This window comes from Danio rerio, chromosome 24, assembly GCF_052040795.2.
Source record: "Danio rerio strain M-AB ecotype USA chromosome 24, GRCz13ab, whole genome shotgun sequence".
Lineage (NCBI taxonomy): Eukaryota > Metazoa > Chordata > Actinopteri > Cypriniformes > Danionidae > Danio > Danio rerio.
In genome coordinates, this window is record NC_141044.1 from 30,906,671 (window position 1) to 30,925,263 (window position 18,593).

An 18,593-nucleotide genomic window follows, 5' to 3' on the forward strand; every position below is an offset into this window, starting at 1 on the left:
TACTTCTAGTAAAGTGTGTAGGGAGTAAAAACAAACTTCAGAGCTTGTTGACTTCCAGGTTAGAGTCTTTTGCAATAGAAAGGAAGTGAGTGAATCATTGTAAAAGGTTAAACATTGTGAGAGTTCAGTGAAAGCAGGAAACGTTAAGGCCAGAGTGAAGTTCAGTGGTCTGTTTTTTTCCTTTACTTTGCATTAACTGAAGGATTGTGGATGTTGGATATCTACACGAATGAGTGCTTTATAGTGTGAGAGTCTGAATGAGAGAAAGAGAGGAAATGAAAGTGCAATCTAAAGCTAACTGATTTTCACATCTGTGTTTGTCAATTGTATGTTGTGGATTTTAAATGGACCAATTTTCAAAGCTAAAATAGCACAAAACCTAAACTGTTTTGCAGTTTTCTAAAGAAAATTGACAGAAAATTGTGTTTTCTTGTTTGAATTTCATTTTACTTAGGTTTTATGGAGGGTTAGCAAAGTGTTGTTATGTGTGCTGTTAAGGAAATGAAACATTATAATGTGCTGCTAGTTTATTATGTGTGGTTGCTAGGTGCTTGCTTACTATATAATATATTGCTGACATATAGTTAAAAGACAAAATCTTATAATTCACTCATTTTCTTGTCGGCTTAGTCCCTTTATTAATCTGGGGTCGCCACAGCAGAATGAACCGCCAACTTATCCAGCACGTTTTTTACGCAGTGGATGCCCTTCCAGCCACAACCCATCTCTATGAAACACACACACACACACACACACACACACAAACACACACACACACACACACACACACACAACGGACAATTTAGCCTACCCAATCCACCAATTCACCTGTACCACATGTCTTTGGACTTTGGGGGAAACCGGACCACCTGGAGGAAACTCACGCAAACACAGGGAGAATATGCAAACTTAGCCGAGGTTTGAACCAGCGACCTTCTTGCTGTGAGGTAACAGCACTACCTACTGCGACGCTGCATCGCCACAAAATCTTACCCTTTAAAAATACCCTTTAAAAATATTTATAAGTGCTGTTTTTTTTCCAACTAATTTCTAATAACAAATTGCATTGGTCTTTTCCATGATGACAGTACATACTGTAATATTTTAATAGTTATTTTGCAAGATACTAATATTCAGCCTCTAATGCAATTTGGAGACTTACATTCATTTATTCATTCATTTTCTTTTCAGCTTAGTCCCTTTATTACTCAAAGGTCGCAACAGTGGAATGAACCACCAACTTATCCAGCATATGTTTCACACAACGGATGCCTTTCCAGGTGCAATTAATCACTGGGAAGCACCCATACACTCACACAAATACACTACAGACAATTTAGCCTACCCAATTCACCTATAGGGCATGTCTTTGGACTTTGGAAACCGGAGCACCCAGAATAAACCCACGCCAACAAGGGGAGAACATGCAAAGTCCACACAGAAATTCCAACTGACCTAGCCGGGGCCCGAACCAGCGACCTTCTTGCTGTGAGGCGATCATGCTACCCACTGCACCACTCGGACATCTAGAAACATACATACAGTATGTTTTTAGGTTAACTATAAGTTAGGTAAGTTAGGCAAGTCACTGGAAAACAGTCATTTGTTGTGTAGCCAAGCAAAGAAATATTTGTTTAGCGGGCTAATAATATTGGCTATAAATTTTTTTTAACTGCTTTTATTCCAGCCAAACTAAAAGAAACACAGCTTTTTCCAGAATAAAACATAGTAAATACTGGGAAAATGGCATTCCTCTAAACAGCACATGGCAAATGTTTGAACTGTAAACTTCAACTGTAAAATGTATTTGACATTATATATATAAAGTTCAGATGCAGAAACCTCTAAGGGCTCTATTTTAGTGATGTAGGTGCAAAGTCTAAAGCACAAGGTGTAAAAGCATTAAGGGCCTGTTCAAATCCACTTTTGCTTTTTTAAGGATGGAAAAATACACTGCATATCGGTGGATGGTCTAACAGGGTTGTGCTTATTTTCTTAATGAGTTATAGGTGTATTTGGAGCATAATGTGCCTTAAACCAATTAGAGTCTCATCTCATTCCCTTTAAGAGTCAGTTGTGTCATACCATGGTGCATTTGCTATTTACATGACGGACTTTTTAAGTGAAAAAACTGAACCCTTCACTAGCGAGAAAACAGTTAACAGGCCATCTGCAGTGCAAGAATAAAGAATGAGTCTCCTTCATTCAACCTCCTACTTTTACTCTTTACTCCTTTACTTTCGTTGAGTAAGGAAACTCCACTGAAGACATCCATTATCCTACATATTTAATTTCATTTGTTAAGCACAAAGATTTGTTTCAAAACTATTTCTAAACTCAGTTTCTAATTTCCAGAAAACAAATAAATGAACAATACTAATGAAGTGTGGTCAAAAAGCTGAGTTATATCCACATAAAACACATCCTTTTCTTATGCCCCATATGGTGACGCATACGTCTCCAAAACCCGACAGGTGGACAAATCTAATCTTGTTTTTATTAAAACAAACATAAATATGCATATAATAAATAATACTGCTAATAAATAAAACATTATACAAATGCAAATGGTCATGAATAAACAAACCCCCCTAGCTTTCAGTTGGTCAGTGGCGTGGTCTATTTCAGTTCCTCAAAATAGTTACGCTCCAACAATGTGCCTTAACACGCTTCTTTTATAGACCAGCACATGAGTCTGAAGTGGTGCAAATGGATTTGCTATTTAAAGAACGTGGCACAAAAAAATGTGAAAATTACTGTTACGCTTGTTTGAAAATAGCAACAAATCGCGCCAAACACGTCTTGAGCCTTATTGTGCTGAGTGTATGACAGGGCCCAAGATGTTCTCCTAAAATTAGCATTTTTTTTTCAGCATCCCATGTTTATTTTCAGTTATTTTATTTTAAAGGCTATGAAAAGAACTTATTTATCACTATTGAAGTAAAATTATTAAACCTACACAGGGGTGTAAGAAGAAGATGTTAATTTTAAAATAAAATCTCAAATGGCATTTAAAGGTTTTTGCAACCAAAATTGACATAATTATATAAAAAATGACAAGCTTTAGATATAAAATCAATTATATATCTTATATGTTAAGTTATTTAATATATTATATATATATATATATATATATATATATATATATATATATATATATATATATATATAAGCAAAACCAAAATCCCCTTTAACTGTCTTTTTTCTTTTTTTTTCTGTGCCTAAAGGAGGATAAAAGCTTTTTTTTAAGGGTGTATTCATCACAATTAGACCAGTGAAACCCATTCAGAGGTATTTTATTCTCACAAAATGCTCTTCCCATATGCAGCAGCAGCGGGGATCTGGACCTCCAGAGGGGCCCCTGCTCAAAGTTCAAGAGCTCCACTGTGAGCTCCCCCTTTCCTATGCCTCCACCATGGTTACACATCCATGATAGACAAATATGAAAGCATGTGGCTCTCGGCTGCAGCTGACACGATCATCCATGCTCTGTCTGGCCCTCTGGAGTTTGCCAGCAAGCCTCATTAGACTCCAGCTATCTGCACAAACCAACGGGAGGTCTCGGGTTGAAGGTTGATGTGTATTTGTCAGCCCTGTTAAACCTGTCAAAGTCCCTCCCTCTCCATTAACAAGAGCGGCTATTGGAGATCTGTTTTTTTGGATTCTCAGGCTGATGGGTGTAGATTCTCACTGCTCTGTGTTAAATAATGAATCGGGTTCATGTTGGAGATGTGGTGCTGTGTGGAAGACACGTCGTGACCACGTCTTTCCCCAAACAGGAAGGTTCATCTGACAGGTCACTGATGCATGCAGGGGGGTAATTTTAAAAATTCAGCAGGGTCTTAGTTATTTTAGAGTAGGCCGATATGAAGAGAGAGTTCACTCAGGAAATTCTGTTATCATTTATTCAGCTTTATTTTGGTAGAAGTTTAAAATTATGCAAAATGAACATTAATGCAGAAAAATAGTATAGTGCATGAGTAAAACATCTCATTAAATTAAATTAGTAAGAATAATCTGACATTCAAATTAACCAGATTGTTAAACAAATCACTCATTGTGGTTTGTGAACCACATCAAAAGATTTTTTCACATGAAGAAGAGTTGATTTACAAATTAAGCATATCAAATTCCTATGAATCCGCTTGGATTTTAAGATTAATTTAATGATACCTTTATAGTGTTTACCAGAAACAACATGAAGAAGACCCAGAAGACCCAGAAACAACATGAAGATCAATAGTGGAGTATAGCTTGCTTTCTTTTATAGTCTTCTTTAAGTCAAATCAGTGAGCTGATCCTGAGAACTAATTATGTCAAATCCAAAATGGTTTTGTGAAACATCCCAAAAGATTCACAATTTGTAAAAAAAATAATTCATAAATAAAACATTACAATTTCAGCTAAAATGTAATCTTTACGTTTAAATTTGACTCACGATTCATTATTTTGATACAGTTCACAAAACCAGTATGGATTTTTTTCAGCACAAATCTGACTTATTTGGATCTCAAGTTTAACTCACTGATTAGGTATCCACCTTCATTTTATTTTGGAAATTCAAAAAAATGTCAATATACAGTGAATGATCCTTACTATATCGAAAAATTGATCATAACAAAATTTGCGATGTTTAACTTGCAAATGAACAGTTTTGATGAGCCAGATCTTAAAAGCGAATCTTTTGACACTATATAAATGGTTCAAATTTGATCTCATTTGGTTCTGGTTTAACTCATTAATCAATTATTCACTTGTGTTTTGTATTTGGTTCTTGATCAACTTGCGAATCAGCTGTTCTTACAGGAGTCAGATCCTGTAAATAAATCCTTTCACAGTTCAGAAATACAAAATCTGAATGATTTCTTTACAAATATGATTCATCTTGCTCTCAGTTTCAACTCATTGATTAGACTTGAAAACACACAGAAAAAGAAAAATGTGATTGAATACTTTAGTTTGTTTCTCACGGATACTAAAGCACTGAAAGACCATTCTGAAGTCGTATAGACCACTTTTATGACACTTTCATGGTGGTCTAAACTGTTTCATTATGCTTCAAAGCTTTAGTCTCCATTCATTGTAATTGCATGGAAACAAGTTACCAGTCTAACATTTCTTTTACTGTGTTTAGAAGAAAGAGAAACACGAACAAAGTTGTAAATCTAACAGTGATACCATGGAGAATGCTTTACTTACAAATTTCACAGTTCATTTAGTGAATTACTTTGCCTTGCATTTGAACATTGAATTGTTTCTACACCATTTTTCCCCACGGAAATATATCAGTTTAATTAACATACAATAAATAAATAAACATTCAAATCATTGATTTTTTTACAGATGCATTTTTAAAAAGTTCCTGATTTCAGCATTCATGTGTTTTTTGCAGACCGTCCTGCCAGTCACCAACAGTGTGATAGACAGCAAGAGAAAGACTGAGAGAAACGCGGATAAAAAGACAGAGGCACTGAAAAACCTCACTGCATTTATTTTTCAGCTGTGGTGTGTACGGGCTTGTCTGAGCCATCATAAACACCCCAGCACTCCTCCACACACCCCGGGCAGTGTGCCTGATTGTCTGTCAGCCATTGTTGGAGAGGGTTTACACAGAGACATCTCATTTACGCTCCCTGCCATCGCATTCAACCACGTCATATTTTTTTGGTCTGTGACAGAGCTTTTGAGAGCTTCTGTGTGGAAGAGGAACCAGCTGGTAGAAGGGAAAAAATGGTGGCCTTTTTCCAAGAGCAGTTAGAGTATTGATTTGACCTTCATCTTTTAAATACCAAACACTGAGGTATTTGGTCTAATGGGTCCTGTTGTGTTGGTTCACTTTGCGTCCATGTGCCTGTGATATGACTAGCAGGTGAACGTGCCACAGAAGGGCAGTAATGTGACCCAAATCTGTCTTTTTGATCTAGAAGCCTATAGCTATCTGTCACTAATGGTCAGTGATTTGAGTCAAAACCATTTCTGATAAAATGTGAGAGTTGGCAACGGGATTCTGTTTTGATAAATCAATGTAATAAACATGGATGGACAGACAGACATATACAGTAGATAGATAGATAGATAGATAGATAGATAGATAGATAGATAGATAGATAGATAGATAGATAGATAGATAGATAGATAGATAGATAGATAGACAGACAAATGGACGGACGGACGGACGGACGGACGGACGGACGGACGGACGGACGGACGGACGGACGGACGGACGGACGGACGGACGGACGGACGGACAGACAGACAGACAGACAGACAGACAGACAGACAGACAGACAGACAGACAGACAGACAGACAGACAGACAGACAGACAGACAGACAGACAGATAGATAGATAGATAGATAGATAGATAGATAGATAGATAGATAGATAGATAGATGTCCAGCTCTTGGATCCATCCAGCCTCCTAACCCACTCACACTTCCATCTAGTCATTCATATGTCCAACACTGTCCATCCATCTATCCATTTTGGTCCCTCCGTCTGTATTTCCTTCGATACATATATTCAGCAATCCATTCCCATACCCAATCTACCACCTGCACCTCCATCTATTCATCTTGCTCCATCCATCTATATGTCCTTTAACTAAATTCACCTGCTAGTAATCTATTCATCTTTTTTTTATTCCACCACCTGTCCATCCATCATACATCTATCAATCAACACATACATGTATCCTACTCACAGATCCATACATCCATCAATGCACTCATTCATCCATACACTTGTTCATCCATCCATCTGTTTAGCTGTAAATCCATCCAACCATCTCCTGACCCAATTCACAACCATCCACTCATTCATCCATCCATATATCTGTTTAACAAACACTGGCTATCCATCCATCCATTTTCAGCCCCTCCATCTGTCCTTCCATCCATTCATATGTCCAATAAACCATCGCTATAACCAACCAACCACTTGCACCTCCATCTATTCACCTAGCTCCATCCATCTAAATGTTCTGTCACTAAATATGTCATGCATAGATCCATCCATCCATTTTTCTATTCCACCACCTGTACGTCCATCCATACATCTATCAACCAACCCACACATCCATCCCACTCACACATCCATCCATCCATCTATCCATTTATCCATCCATTCATCCATCCATCCATTCATTCATGCTCATTCATTCATTCATACACTTATTCATCCATCCATCTGTCCAGCTCTCTGTAGATCCATCCAACCATCTCCTGACCCATACATCCATCCCTTTATTCATTCATCCATCCATATATTTGTCTAAGCAACACTGGCCATCCATCCTTCCATCCATTAATTTTTCAGCCCCTCCATCTGACCTTCCTTCCATTCATGTGTCCAAAAATCCATTCCCATACTCAATCACCCACCTCCACTTCTATCTATTCATCTAGCTCCATCCATTTATATGTCCTATCACTATACATTCAGTCATCCATCCATCCATTTTCTGTTCCACCACCTGTCGGTCCATCCATCTATCAACCAAACCACCCATCCATCCATCCATCCATCCATCTATCCATCTATCCATCTATCTATCTATCTATCTATCTATCTATCTATCTATCTATCTATCTATCTATCTATCTATCTATCTATCTATCTATCTATCTATCTATCTATCTATCTATCTATCTACAGACATTAAGAATTAATTTTGCACAATTTACAACAAAACATTTAAATAAACGTCTTTCTCTAAAACACACGCGCTCGTACACGCCTACTTTTGACGCCACGCTCACACACGCGTGACGCCCCTTCATCCAGCAGGCTGTGGCCACAGAGAGCAGCTCGCGCCAGTGTCGGATCCTGCTTCAAACAGGCGCGCAGTTTCCTCTCCAGCTCAGCTCAGTTCTCCAGCGCAGCCACCGGCTCATCAGCCCAAGTTTACGCACAGGGATGCGGGCGCGTGGAGCCGCCTGAAAATGGCTCTCTTTAGGATTTACTCTTTCCTTGCTCCTTTTCACATACTAGTGCTGTGTCAAGCCTTGAGGAATTATCCAGATAATGAAGGTAAGGCATACAATCGCTGTCATGTTCGTGCGCTTTGGATGTTCGTGGATTTTGAATTGTGGATGAAACCTGCAAATGCATGTTGCTACGTTTGTTTATGGGATGTTTTGAAGATATAACATGCATTAGTGTTAGCGTTTTTGTGTGTGGAAATTTCGAGTTCAGGAGTTTCGAATAATAATGAAATTTAGTCATCATTTGACGAGCACTCGAGTGATTTGACTTGCATTGCTGGGATCAGTAGAATTAAAACATGGATGTGTTTTGACTTCAATATGATGTTACAGTGCTAGTAAGTTATATTTAAGAACTTGTGGTAGTTTGTTTTGAAAATACATCCCTGTTGTCACTGGTGTGTGGTTTACATAAGTATACATAATGCATAATAAAATCTAAAACAACTGACAATATAGGCGACATTTGAGGAAATTCAGAATAAAATTCTGTATTTGTGTGGTTTGTGAAGTCTTTGTAGAATTGGCAGGGATGGGTGAGCTGGCTGTGCCGTGAGCAGTGACAAATGAATGTGAGACACTCATTTGCTTAATTAAACAATTAATTAGGAGAGATCAGAGAGAGCTGCTCCCACAGAGACTTACTATTCTAACCTAGCCAGACCAATATCATACATTTTGATCCTTGAACCTGATCCAACTTCTTTAAAGAAGTCTGCTTTCAGTGCTTTGTAAGTAAGAAAAGTATATTTCTAATCTGAGAAGTCAAGTGAAACCCTGACATTTGTGATTTGAAGCGCTGTTGTTGAAAAGGCCAGGTATATCTGGCGTTCTGATTTGATGCTGGTTTGATTGACAGCTGGGTCTGGCCCGCCCAGAAGACGCATATCATTTCCGTTCCTGTAGCCGGACATTGCAGTTCAATACATTCTGGCTAACAGCTCGATGCAGTGGCTTATTGTGTGTGCGTCACGAGAAGTAAGTGTTCATGTCTTCTGTCTGTGTGCTTCTAACACGTAGTATATGGGTTTAATGTTGTAACGCAAACTTTGAATGACGATCGGACCGCATGATTGCAATTACGTCATCAACGCAGGTGGTGCGCGCTTCCGAGCAAACGCCATTATTAACGACGCACATGTTATCCCCGCAAGTTTATTTACCATTGAAGTGTGTTGATATGTAAATTAGTTAAGTGTTAAGCAATGTAAATGCCATGTTTACTCAGTATTTGGGCATTGGATGTGTCTCACATGTATGTGTTTACTGCATATTTAGACCTGATGCCCTGTTAATCTTTACTTGTATGCCATAATTGATGTTATATATATATTATGTCATATTATATTGTTCTGTATATTATACCAATTGCAGTTTAATCATTGTGGAACATTTCTCTCTTGTTTCTAGAAAATACCACACACACACGCATGTGCCTTTATGACTGCAAATAAATGCTGTAAAACCATCAGCTAACTACAAAGCCTGACTTGTGCGTTCTTACCGACGCCCCCTGGTGATCACATCATAAATAGTAAAGCCAGTGCCATTTAACAAACTCACCAACAACTTATGGTCCTTCGAGCCGGAGTTTGATGTGATTATCATGGATAACATGTCCAGAGCCAGTCATATTACAGAGCCTGAGCCAGAAGTATGTCACAAACGAGTGCCAAAGCCTCCAAGACATTTAGCCGATTTTGAAGTGGAATACAGTGGGTTTCAACACACTTATCCACCTGCATCCAGAGTGCAACATGAGCTCTACCAACGTGAATCAGAGTGGCAAGGAGCTCATTATCAGTCAGAGGGAGCTGTCGAGATGACACCCTTCATTCAATGTTCAGAAAATGAAAGACATGGAGAGCCATATGAAGATAAAGAGGCTCAAGCGGTCATTCAACGGCTTAGAGAAGAGAATGTTCAACTGTATCGTACACTCAGAGAAATGAGTCAAAGAGCTGAAACTGGAACTGCTGTACTCCAGAGCCCTATTCCTTTGCCTCGAACCAAACCAGCAATTGGGGCTTCTGGTACTCAAGATAAATTCACACCAATACCAGCTCCACGCTCTCACCGGTCCTTTAGGTTGGACTCCAGTAAACCAGCAGCTAAGGAGGCTGAAGTCTGTGAACCTGTGGTGGATGATCAGGTTAGTGTTTCGGCCATTTCAAATGAACTGTCCAGAATGAGTATTAGATCTCTACCAGAAAACATACATGTCCCATATCGTCATAGTTCACCTTACCATGCTCAGCCGCAACCTGATACCAGGGCATACCCAGTGCATAACCAAGATGACTACGGTAGTTATGGCCCAAACCAGCCACAGATGGCTTATCGTGCCACCCAACCTGTTCTAATGCCTCACAAACAGTTAGAAAGGATACAGCCACACAATCCAATAAGAAATTTTGTCTCTGCTGGCCGCCCACCCCCTGCTAGAGAGAGCACCTACAGAGGCCCCACACCCTCTATACCTGATTTCACATCAGAAGACCCACGACAATTCGCACGTTTAAAGATATCTCTTGAGAATTTGCTACCACAAGATGCTACGGAGCAGTTCAAATATCAGATTCTGGTGGAGCATTTGAAAGTTGAGGAAGCTCTTCTTATAGCTGACTCATACAGTAACTCCCCTTATCCTTACTCATACACCATGCAATCTCTGACTGAACACTATGGACAGCCCCACCAGCTGGCATTACAGAGAATTGCTGAACTGATGGAAGGCCCCAACATGCGAAGTGGAGATACCCAGGCTTTTAGGAGGTTCGCTCTAAGAGTAAGAGCACTGGTGGGGATGCTCGACCAGCTGGGTGACAAAGGAAGTATTGAACTTCAGTGTGGCTCACACGTGGCTAGACTCATGTCCAAACTGCCCCATGATCTTCGAGCAAATTTCAAAAGGTACGTCCACCCACTCAGAAACCCTATACCTAACCTGTTAGATTTCTCAGACTGGCTCGAGTTTGAATTGCAGGTGCAGCCCACAGACAGTAGAGTTAATTTGAGTGAGCTAAAGGGACGTAGTGCTTCATATAAAGAGACTCAGCGGCCACGCAAACACCCTCAACAGCCAACTGCCATCCTGCACAGTACAGATCAGTCTGTGAGTAGTACAACAACAAAGGAGCCAGAGAAAGAAACCTTTAACAGGTCAGTGTACTGTCAATACTGTGACAACAAACAACACTTCCTTAATCAGTGTAGTAATTTCGCACAGCTGCCTTCTGAGCTGAAAGCTAACTGGATTAAAAATAATAAAAGATGCTGGAAGTGTGGAGGGAGACATCAGGCAGCCCAATGCAAGTTGAAAGCTGCATGTAAAGTTTGCACAGGAAAGCATCTAACCACTCTGCATGATGTAAATAGCAGGTCTGCAGCAGCAAAGAGTCCCGAAGTGCAACAAGAGAGTCAAACGCTATACCTAGACCGTCCAGTAGGTGGCAGCCAGGTTCTTCTAAAAATCAGCAAGGTACTGTTGCACAATGGCAAACATACATTGACAACTTACGCCATACTCGATGATGGTTCAGAGCGCACCATCTTACTACACGAGGCAGCGCAGCAGCTTAAGATCAATGGTGAGCCAGAGAACCTTGCTCTGAGGACAGTCAGACATGACACACAAGTGCTTTCAGGTGCCAAGGTGTCCTTCACTCTATCCCCTGCCTCTCAGCCCAACAAGAAATTCAAAATACGGGGTGCGTTCACTGCAAACCATTTAGGGCTAGCAAAGCACTCACATCCAGTTCAAGCTCTACAAGAGAAATTTAATCATCTCAAGAGTCTGCCCCTTCAGAGTTTCTCTCAAGTACAGCCATTGTTACTCATAGGCTCTGACCACCATCACCTGATTGCCCCAATTGAACCAGTGCGCTTTGGTCCACCAGGTGGTCCTGCTGGTGTCAAAACTAGATTAGGCTGGACATTGCAAGGACCTGCCAATGTTGTTCAGCATCAGCTCTCAGCACAACAATGCCTATTCACCTCAGTTGTCTCCTCATCTGATCTTCTGCAAAATGTCGAACGACTATGGAAAATAGACACCTTACCATACAAAACAGAAAAGGAAGTGACACGCTCACGCTGTGATCAAGATGCCATTAATTTGCTTGAGTCTAAGACCGTAAGGGTGGATGTGGATGGAGTGAGCAGGTATGCTACCCCTCTGCTACGCAAGAAAGAGATGCCTATGCTACAGGCACCAAAGGAAGCAGTCCTTCCTCAGCTCAGAGGCCTAGAAAAACGGCTTGGCAGAAACCAAGAGTGGGCAAGATCATACAACCAAGAGATTGACAGACTAGAGAAAGCTGGTTATGTCATTAAACTTAAACCGGAAGCTGTAGACCAGTCACAGGAGTCTTGGTACATACCACACCATATGGTTTGCCATAATGGAAAAAACAGAGTGGTGTACAATTGTTCGTTTCGGTTTGAGGGTCACAATCTCAATGAGTATCTCTTGCCAGGTCCAACTCTTACTTCCACTCTCCTGGGCGTATTACTTCGATTCAGAGAGCATACAGTTGCCGTGACAAGTGATATTAAGGGAATGTTTCACCAGATTCGCCTGCTGCCAGAGGACAAACCTCTGCTCAGGTTCCTATGGAGGAACATCCAGCGAGAGAGCCCAGTAAATGTGTTTGAGTGGCAAGTATTGCCCTTCGGAACAACATGTAGCCCATGCTGTGCCACGTTTGCCGTTTTGAAACATACCCGGGACCACACATCACCAGATGAAGATGCACGCCTGTCTGTGGAGAGACACTTTTATGTTGATAATTTCTTGCAGAGTGTACCTTCGGAAGACAAAGCTACAAAACTGGTGAATAAACTACAATCCCTTCTGGCCTCAGGTGGGTTTGAACTGAGACAATGGGCAAGTAATATTCCCTCCGTTGTAGCCCACCTCCCCCTTGAAGCCAGATCAGAGAAGAATGAACTGTGGCTCTCAGAAAAGCAGTGGAATGTTGCAGAGTCCACTTTGGGCTTATGCTGGCTCTGTCAAACAGACACACTGGGCTACAAGGCCTGGCAGCGAGAAAGGCAAGTGCCCACATTGAGATACATCTATCATGTTTTGGCTAGCCAATATGATCCCTTGGGCTATATTGTCCCATATACCACCAGGGCTAAAGTGCTGATACAACGGTTGTGGGACAAAAGTCGTGATTGGGATGACCCCAAACTGCCCAATGATCTTCAACAAGCCTGGTGTACATGGGAAGAGGAGCTGCAAAACATTGAGAGAATTGTAATCCCACGATGTTACACTAGCCCACATCTGGATGCTGAAACATGTGTGAGGGATATTCACATATTCTGCGATGCGTCAGAATCTGCATACGGATCAGTTGCATACCTTAGAACACAACATACAGAAGGCCAAGTGGAGGTTTCGTTCATTGCAGCAAGATCCAGAGTTGCACCCAAGCGGCAGCTGTCTATTCCAAGATTGGAACTCTGCGCTGCCCTGACTGGAGCTCAGTTGGCAAGCCTTTTAGAAAGAGAGCTTACTCTGCCCATCCAACACCTAACATTATGGAGTGACTCAAAAGTAGTTCTGACCTGGATTCAATCGGAGTCCTGTAGATACAAGGTGTTTGTGGGCACAAGAATTGCCGAAATCCAAGAATTAACCTCTCCTCAAGCATGGAAGTATGTTAAGTCTGAAGATAACCCAGCAGATGATATCACTCGTGGTAAATCACTTTGGCAGCTTGCACAACCTACAAGATGGAACCTAGGGCCTCATTTCCTCCGGCAAGACCCACTTACTTGGCCCAATGACTCAGTGAAGCCAAACACTGACAACACGGATGATGAAACAAAGATAAGCTTTTGTGGCTTAACTAGAATAGACTTTTCCCAGGCCATTCAGGGATTCTCTCAGTTTCACAGTTTCTCTCAAGCAGTTGAGTCCAAAGCCTTGGATCAATTTGGCCTAGACAAGAAACCAGAAGATTTATCCGCCAAAGATTATGCCGAGGCCGAGATCACCCTACTGAAGGAAGCACAAGCTACATGCTTTCCCACTGAATTAGAGGCACTGACAACTGGCAAACCCTTGCCCTCTAACAGTCGGTTACTTACCCTTGCTCCAGAGTTGGACAAATCTACCGGGCTCATTAGAGTTGGTGGGCGTCTACGGCGCAGTGAATTGCTTGATCCAGAAACTGTTCACCCCATAATACTAGAACCCAAACATCCCCTGAGTCAGCTACTCATACAGCATTTTGATGAAAAATTGCATCACCCCGGTCCTGAAAGAGTATATGCTGAGATCCGCCGGCAATACTGGATTTTGAGAGGACGAGAGGCTGTAAGATATCATCAACATAAGTGTACCGAGTGTAGAAAATGGCGAGGTAAACCTGAGATCCCCCGTATGGCTGATTTACCCCCTGCTCGCCTTCGACTTTACAAACCTGCATTCTACTCAACTGGTGTAGACTGTTTCGGACCTTTCATAATCAAAGTGGGGCGGCGCAACGAGAAACGGTGGGGAATTATCTTTAAATGTATGACGACTAGAGCGGTATACATTGATGTGCTAACCAACATCAGCTCGGACTCATTCCTCATGGCTCTACGCCGATTTATTGCTCGAAGAGGAAAACCCCATGAGCTCTTTTCAGACCAGGGTACTAATTTCAAGGGAGGTGAGAGAGAAATGACAGAAGCATTCAACAACTTGCAACCTACCCTGAAAAGCCAACTTGCAAAGCAACAGATTGAGTTTCACTTTAACCCACCTGGAGCTCCCCATTTTGGGGGTATATGGGAAAGAGAAATCAGATCCCTGAAAGCTGCACTCAACCAGACGCTTGGAGCACAACATGTGTCAGAGGAAGTACTAACAACAGTGCTGGTAGAGATCGAGGGAATTCTCAATTCCAAGCCGTTGGGCTATGTGCCATCCGATGTGGCTGACATTGACCCTATAACTCCAAATAGCCTTCTAATGGGGCGGCCTGACTCCAGCTTGCCACAAGTTGTCTATCCAAAAACAGAACTACTGAGCAAGAAGCAATGGAGACACAGTCAAATACTGGCGGATCATTTCTGGGCACACTTCATAAAGCGCTATCTGCCTCAACTACAGACTCGGGCAAAATGGATGACTGACAAGGCCAAGAATCTGGAGAAAGGGACAGTAGTGATAATAATCGATTCACAACTTCCCAGAGCTCTCTGGCTTGTGGGTAAGATCACTGACACAATACCTGGAGCAGATGGATGTATAAGAACTGCTGAAGTACAAGTGGGTGATCGCAAATATGTTAGACCTGTGAGTAAACTGATCCGTTTACCACAGTTACCAGATGATGACAATTCTTAGGCCTTTTCTGTAGTAAATTTACTAAGTAAATTGGGGCGGCTGTTGAAAAGGCCAGGTATATCTGGCGTTCTGATTTGATGCTGGTTTGATTGACAGCTGGGTCTGGCCCGCCCAGAAGACGCATATCATTTCCGTTCCTGTAGCCGGACATTGCAGTTCAATACATTCTGGCTAACAGCTCGATGCAGTGGCTTATTGTGTGTGCGTCACGAGAAGTAAGTGTTCATGTCTTCTGTCTGTGTGCTTCTAACACGTAGTATATGGGTTTAATGTTGTAACGCAAACTTTGAATGACGATCGGACCGCATGATTGCAATTACGTCATCAACGCAGGTGGTGCGCGCTTCCGAGCAAACGCCATTATTAACGACGCACATGTTATCCCCGCAAGTTTATTTACCATTGAAGTGTGTTGATATGTAAATTAGTTAAGTGTTAAGCAATGTAAATGCCATGTTTACTCAGTATTTGGGCATTGGATGTGTCTCACATGTATGTGTTTACTGCATATTTAGACCTGATGCCCTGTTAATCTTTACTTGTATGCCATAATTGATGTTATATATATATTATGTCATATTATATTGTTCTGTATATTATACCAATTGCAGTTTAATCATTGTGGAACATTTCTCTCTTGTTTCTAGAAAATACCACACACACACGCATGTGCCTTTATGACTGCAAATAAATGCTGTAAAACCATCAGCTAACTACAAAGCCTGACTTGTGCGTTCTTACCGACGCCCCCTGGTGATCACATCATAAATAGTAAAGCCAGTGCCATTTAACAAACTCACCAACAGCTGTATTGTCATCTTAAATATCAGATGAGTTTTCTTGGACTTAAATGTTCTAGGATGCAGGATATGTCAGTTTACTACAGATTTATTTCCCTCCGAACCTTCAAAAAGCAGACAATAAATTAACCTCACTGGATTAAAACGGGTTTACTCTTCATTGTTATGAGATTAGGATTAAAGCCACCCATTGTGCTCTTGTCAAAAGGAAGGTTCAATGGTGGGTTTAATACACATTTAGGCGGAATCTATCAGATAGGATTTTGTGTAGAGCTGACATGTCTTTGGCTGACAGGAAGCTTTGGGAAATTAAAATACACTTTTGACAGTGGTGGGAGTAAAGTCTAAATCATTTTGTGCTCATGTTCTTTCATCTTTAGCACATTTTAGCATATTTTAGCGTCCTTTTTGTCGTTTACCTGTGTAAGTTGCAGGGTTTTTAGAGGTATGCATTTCCTCTACTCACCAGATGGCGGTATCCCTGAGGTGATTTTACAATGTGATTCTGTGAACATTTGTGATGAGGGCAGATCTACTTCTGTGTGTCGATGAACTGTTCATTAAGTTCTTGTTCTGGAGTTTTTTGTGCCTTGTAAGCATTTTCTACATTAGGATTGGTAGACTTTTCCCATATCGACATATGCTTGATATCTGTCTTCTGGCCAAACTGAAACACATCAGCACATATTTAATGGTAATGACTACGTTGGTTTTCTATTCAGAGTCCAAATGACTGACTTCCTCAGCACATTCTCCGTTTTTGGAAGCCATTACTGCAGTGCTTGGATATTTATACCCCTCTGGAGATAATAAAGACCAAGATGTTGCAACAAAGTTTTTAAATTCCCTAAAAAAATGCTTGTAAAACGTACTAGCTTAGAAAAAGAACAAAGAATGTGTTGCATATGAATTTATATCTTTATATATACTTAAAGTGTCAACAAAAGTCTCTTTGTTAAATCTTACACTAAATTTTCAACGTTGGTAAAGCAGAAAACAAGGTCCTATATATAAATAAATGGGTAAATAAACTGAAAATACCCGTCAATTAAAAACTAAGGATTTTTTAGCATAGTTAGCATACTTAGCATAGGTAAATATATTAGCCAGTTGAAGTCAATAATATCTGAATTGAAATTTGGCTAATAATTTTTGCATGTCATTTGGTTTAAAGCTGTTCTTCTGATGAAACATTGGGTTGCCGTTTAGCTGTAAAATCCAGATGTTTGACTGAAGCTTAAGAGAAAAATTGCTCTAGAATTGTTTAACTATTTGTTAATCGAAAGCATAGGCACCAGTGACAACCTTTTTCACTCCGTAGCCTATAAAGTTCTTCTCATTTTTAATAAGTGCCCTCTTGTTTTTCTAGTTAGCGCTAAGCTGTTAGCCAGTCTTGTGGATGATATGTCAATTGAAATGTATATGGCTGATAATTTTTTTTACATGTAGTTTAGGTTGATGCAACATTGGGTTGCCATTTAGTTGTGGAATCCAGATGCTTGACTGAAGCCAACTGAAAAGAACTGTTGGTCTAGAGTTGTTTTAAGATATTTGTAAATCGAAAGCATAGGCATCAGTGACAATCTTTTTGACTCTGTATAAAGACTTTCTCATTTTTAATAAGTGCCCTCTTGTTTTTCTAGTTACCGCTAAGGCGTTAGCCAGTCTAAGTACATGATATCTGAATTAAAATATTTATGGCTAAGAATTTTTGCATGTCTTTTGGCTTAAAGCTGTTCTTCTGATGCAACATTGGGTTGCCGTTTAGGTGTAGAATCCAGATGCTTGACTGAAGCCAACTGAGAAGAAGCATTGCTCTACAGTTGTTTAACTATTTGTAAATTGAAAGCATAGGCACTAGTGACAACCTGTTTTATTCTGTATAAAGATCTTCTCATTTTTAATAAGTGCCTTCCGCTGCCCTCTTGTTTTTCTAGTTAGCGCTAAGGTCCCTCTCATTAGCTCGTCTTTTGTGCACGTTCTTACTGCATTTAGTGATGGTTTCTCGTTTGCTTTTGTTTCCCTCCCCAGCGCTCCGGCAGGGAAATTAGCATGAGAAAACACTTTTTCTGTTCAATTCAGCTGTGCTCAGAGGCTCTGTTTTGCTCTCGTTCTTTCACTCTCCCTCTCAGCATCTCTTAGCTACTGACATAAATTTGCATCTCTCTTGTTTGCGGGTCGTCCGAGGAAGTCTGTTGATTAGTCTAACCTGTAGCTTTCCTTTTTGTTTTTTGAGGGTGCTGGTTATTTTCCTGTCTAGATGGTATAAAGAAGGTTTTGTGTATGAACACTTCAAATGGTCGACTGGTATTATACTGAAGATACAATTAAAGATCTTAATTGGTTGCAGCAGTGATGCTATCTCGGCTCAAGACATTATTCGGTTGTGAACTTGGGACACATTTTACAACACTGAACTAGAAACTAAGACATTTTTCTTTTCTTTATTTTTTTTTAC

The 18,593-nt window shown here is 40.6% G+C and overlaps 2 protein-coding genes and 1 long non-coding RNA gene across 4 annotated transcripts in view; 2 read left to right on the forward strand and 1 right to left on the reverse strand.

Annotated features, from left to right (window-relative positions):
- LOC147838064 (uncharacterized) overlaps nt 1-18,593 on the reverse strand; it is a 225,325-nt gene that overhangs the window by 173,932 nt on the left and 32,800 nt on the right. The gene's annotated exons all lie outside the window — the stretch shown is intronic.
- The window catches only part of ek1 (eph-like kinase 1), a 135,054-nt gene continuing 124,279 nt past the window's right edge, over nt 7,819-18,593 (forward strand). Inside the window, 1 exon segment of one of the 2 annotated variants that reach the window (NM_131095.1) lies at nt 7,819-8,030. In NM_131095.1, coding sequence (NP_571170.1) covers nt 7,943-8,030 — 88 coding nt within the window. In that variant the 5' untranslated portion in view covers nt 7,819-7,942. 2 annotated transcript variants of the gene reach the window in all.
- LOC147838065 (uncharacterized) lies at nt 8,900-15,550 on the forward strand. The gene is made up of 2 exons (XM_087309585.1): nt 8,900-8,962; nt 9,395-15,550. The coding sequence occupies exon 2, from the start codon at nt 9,591-9,593 to the stop codon at nt 15,333-15,335; it is 5,745 nt and encodes a 1,914-aa protein (XP_087165711.1). The 5' UTR covers nt 8,900-8,962; nt 9,395-9,590; the 3' UTR covers nt 15,336-15,550.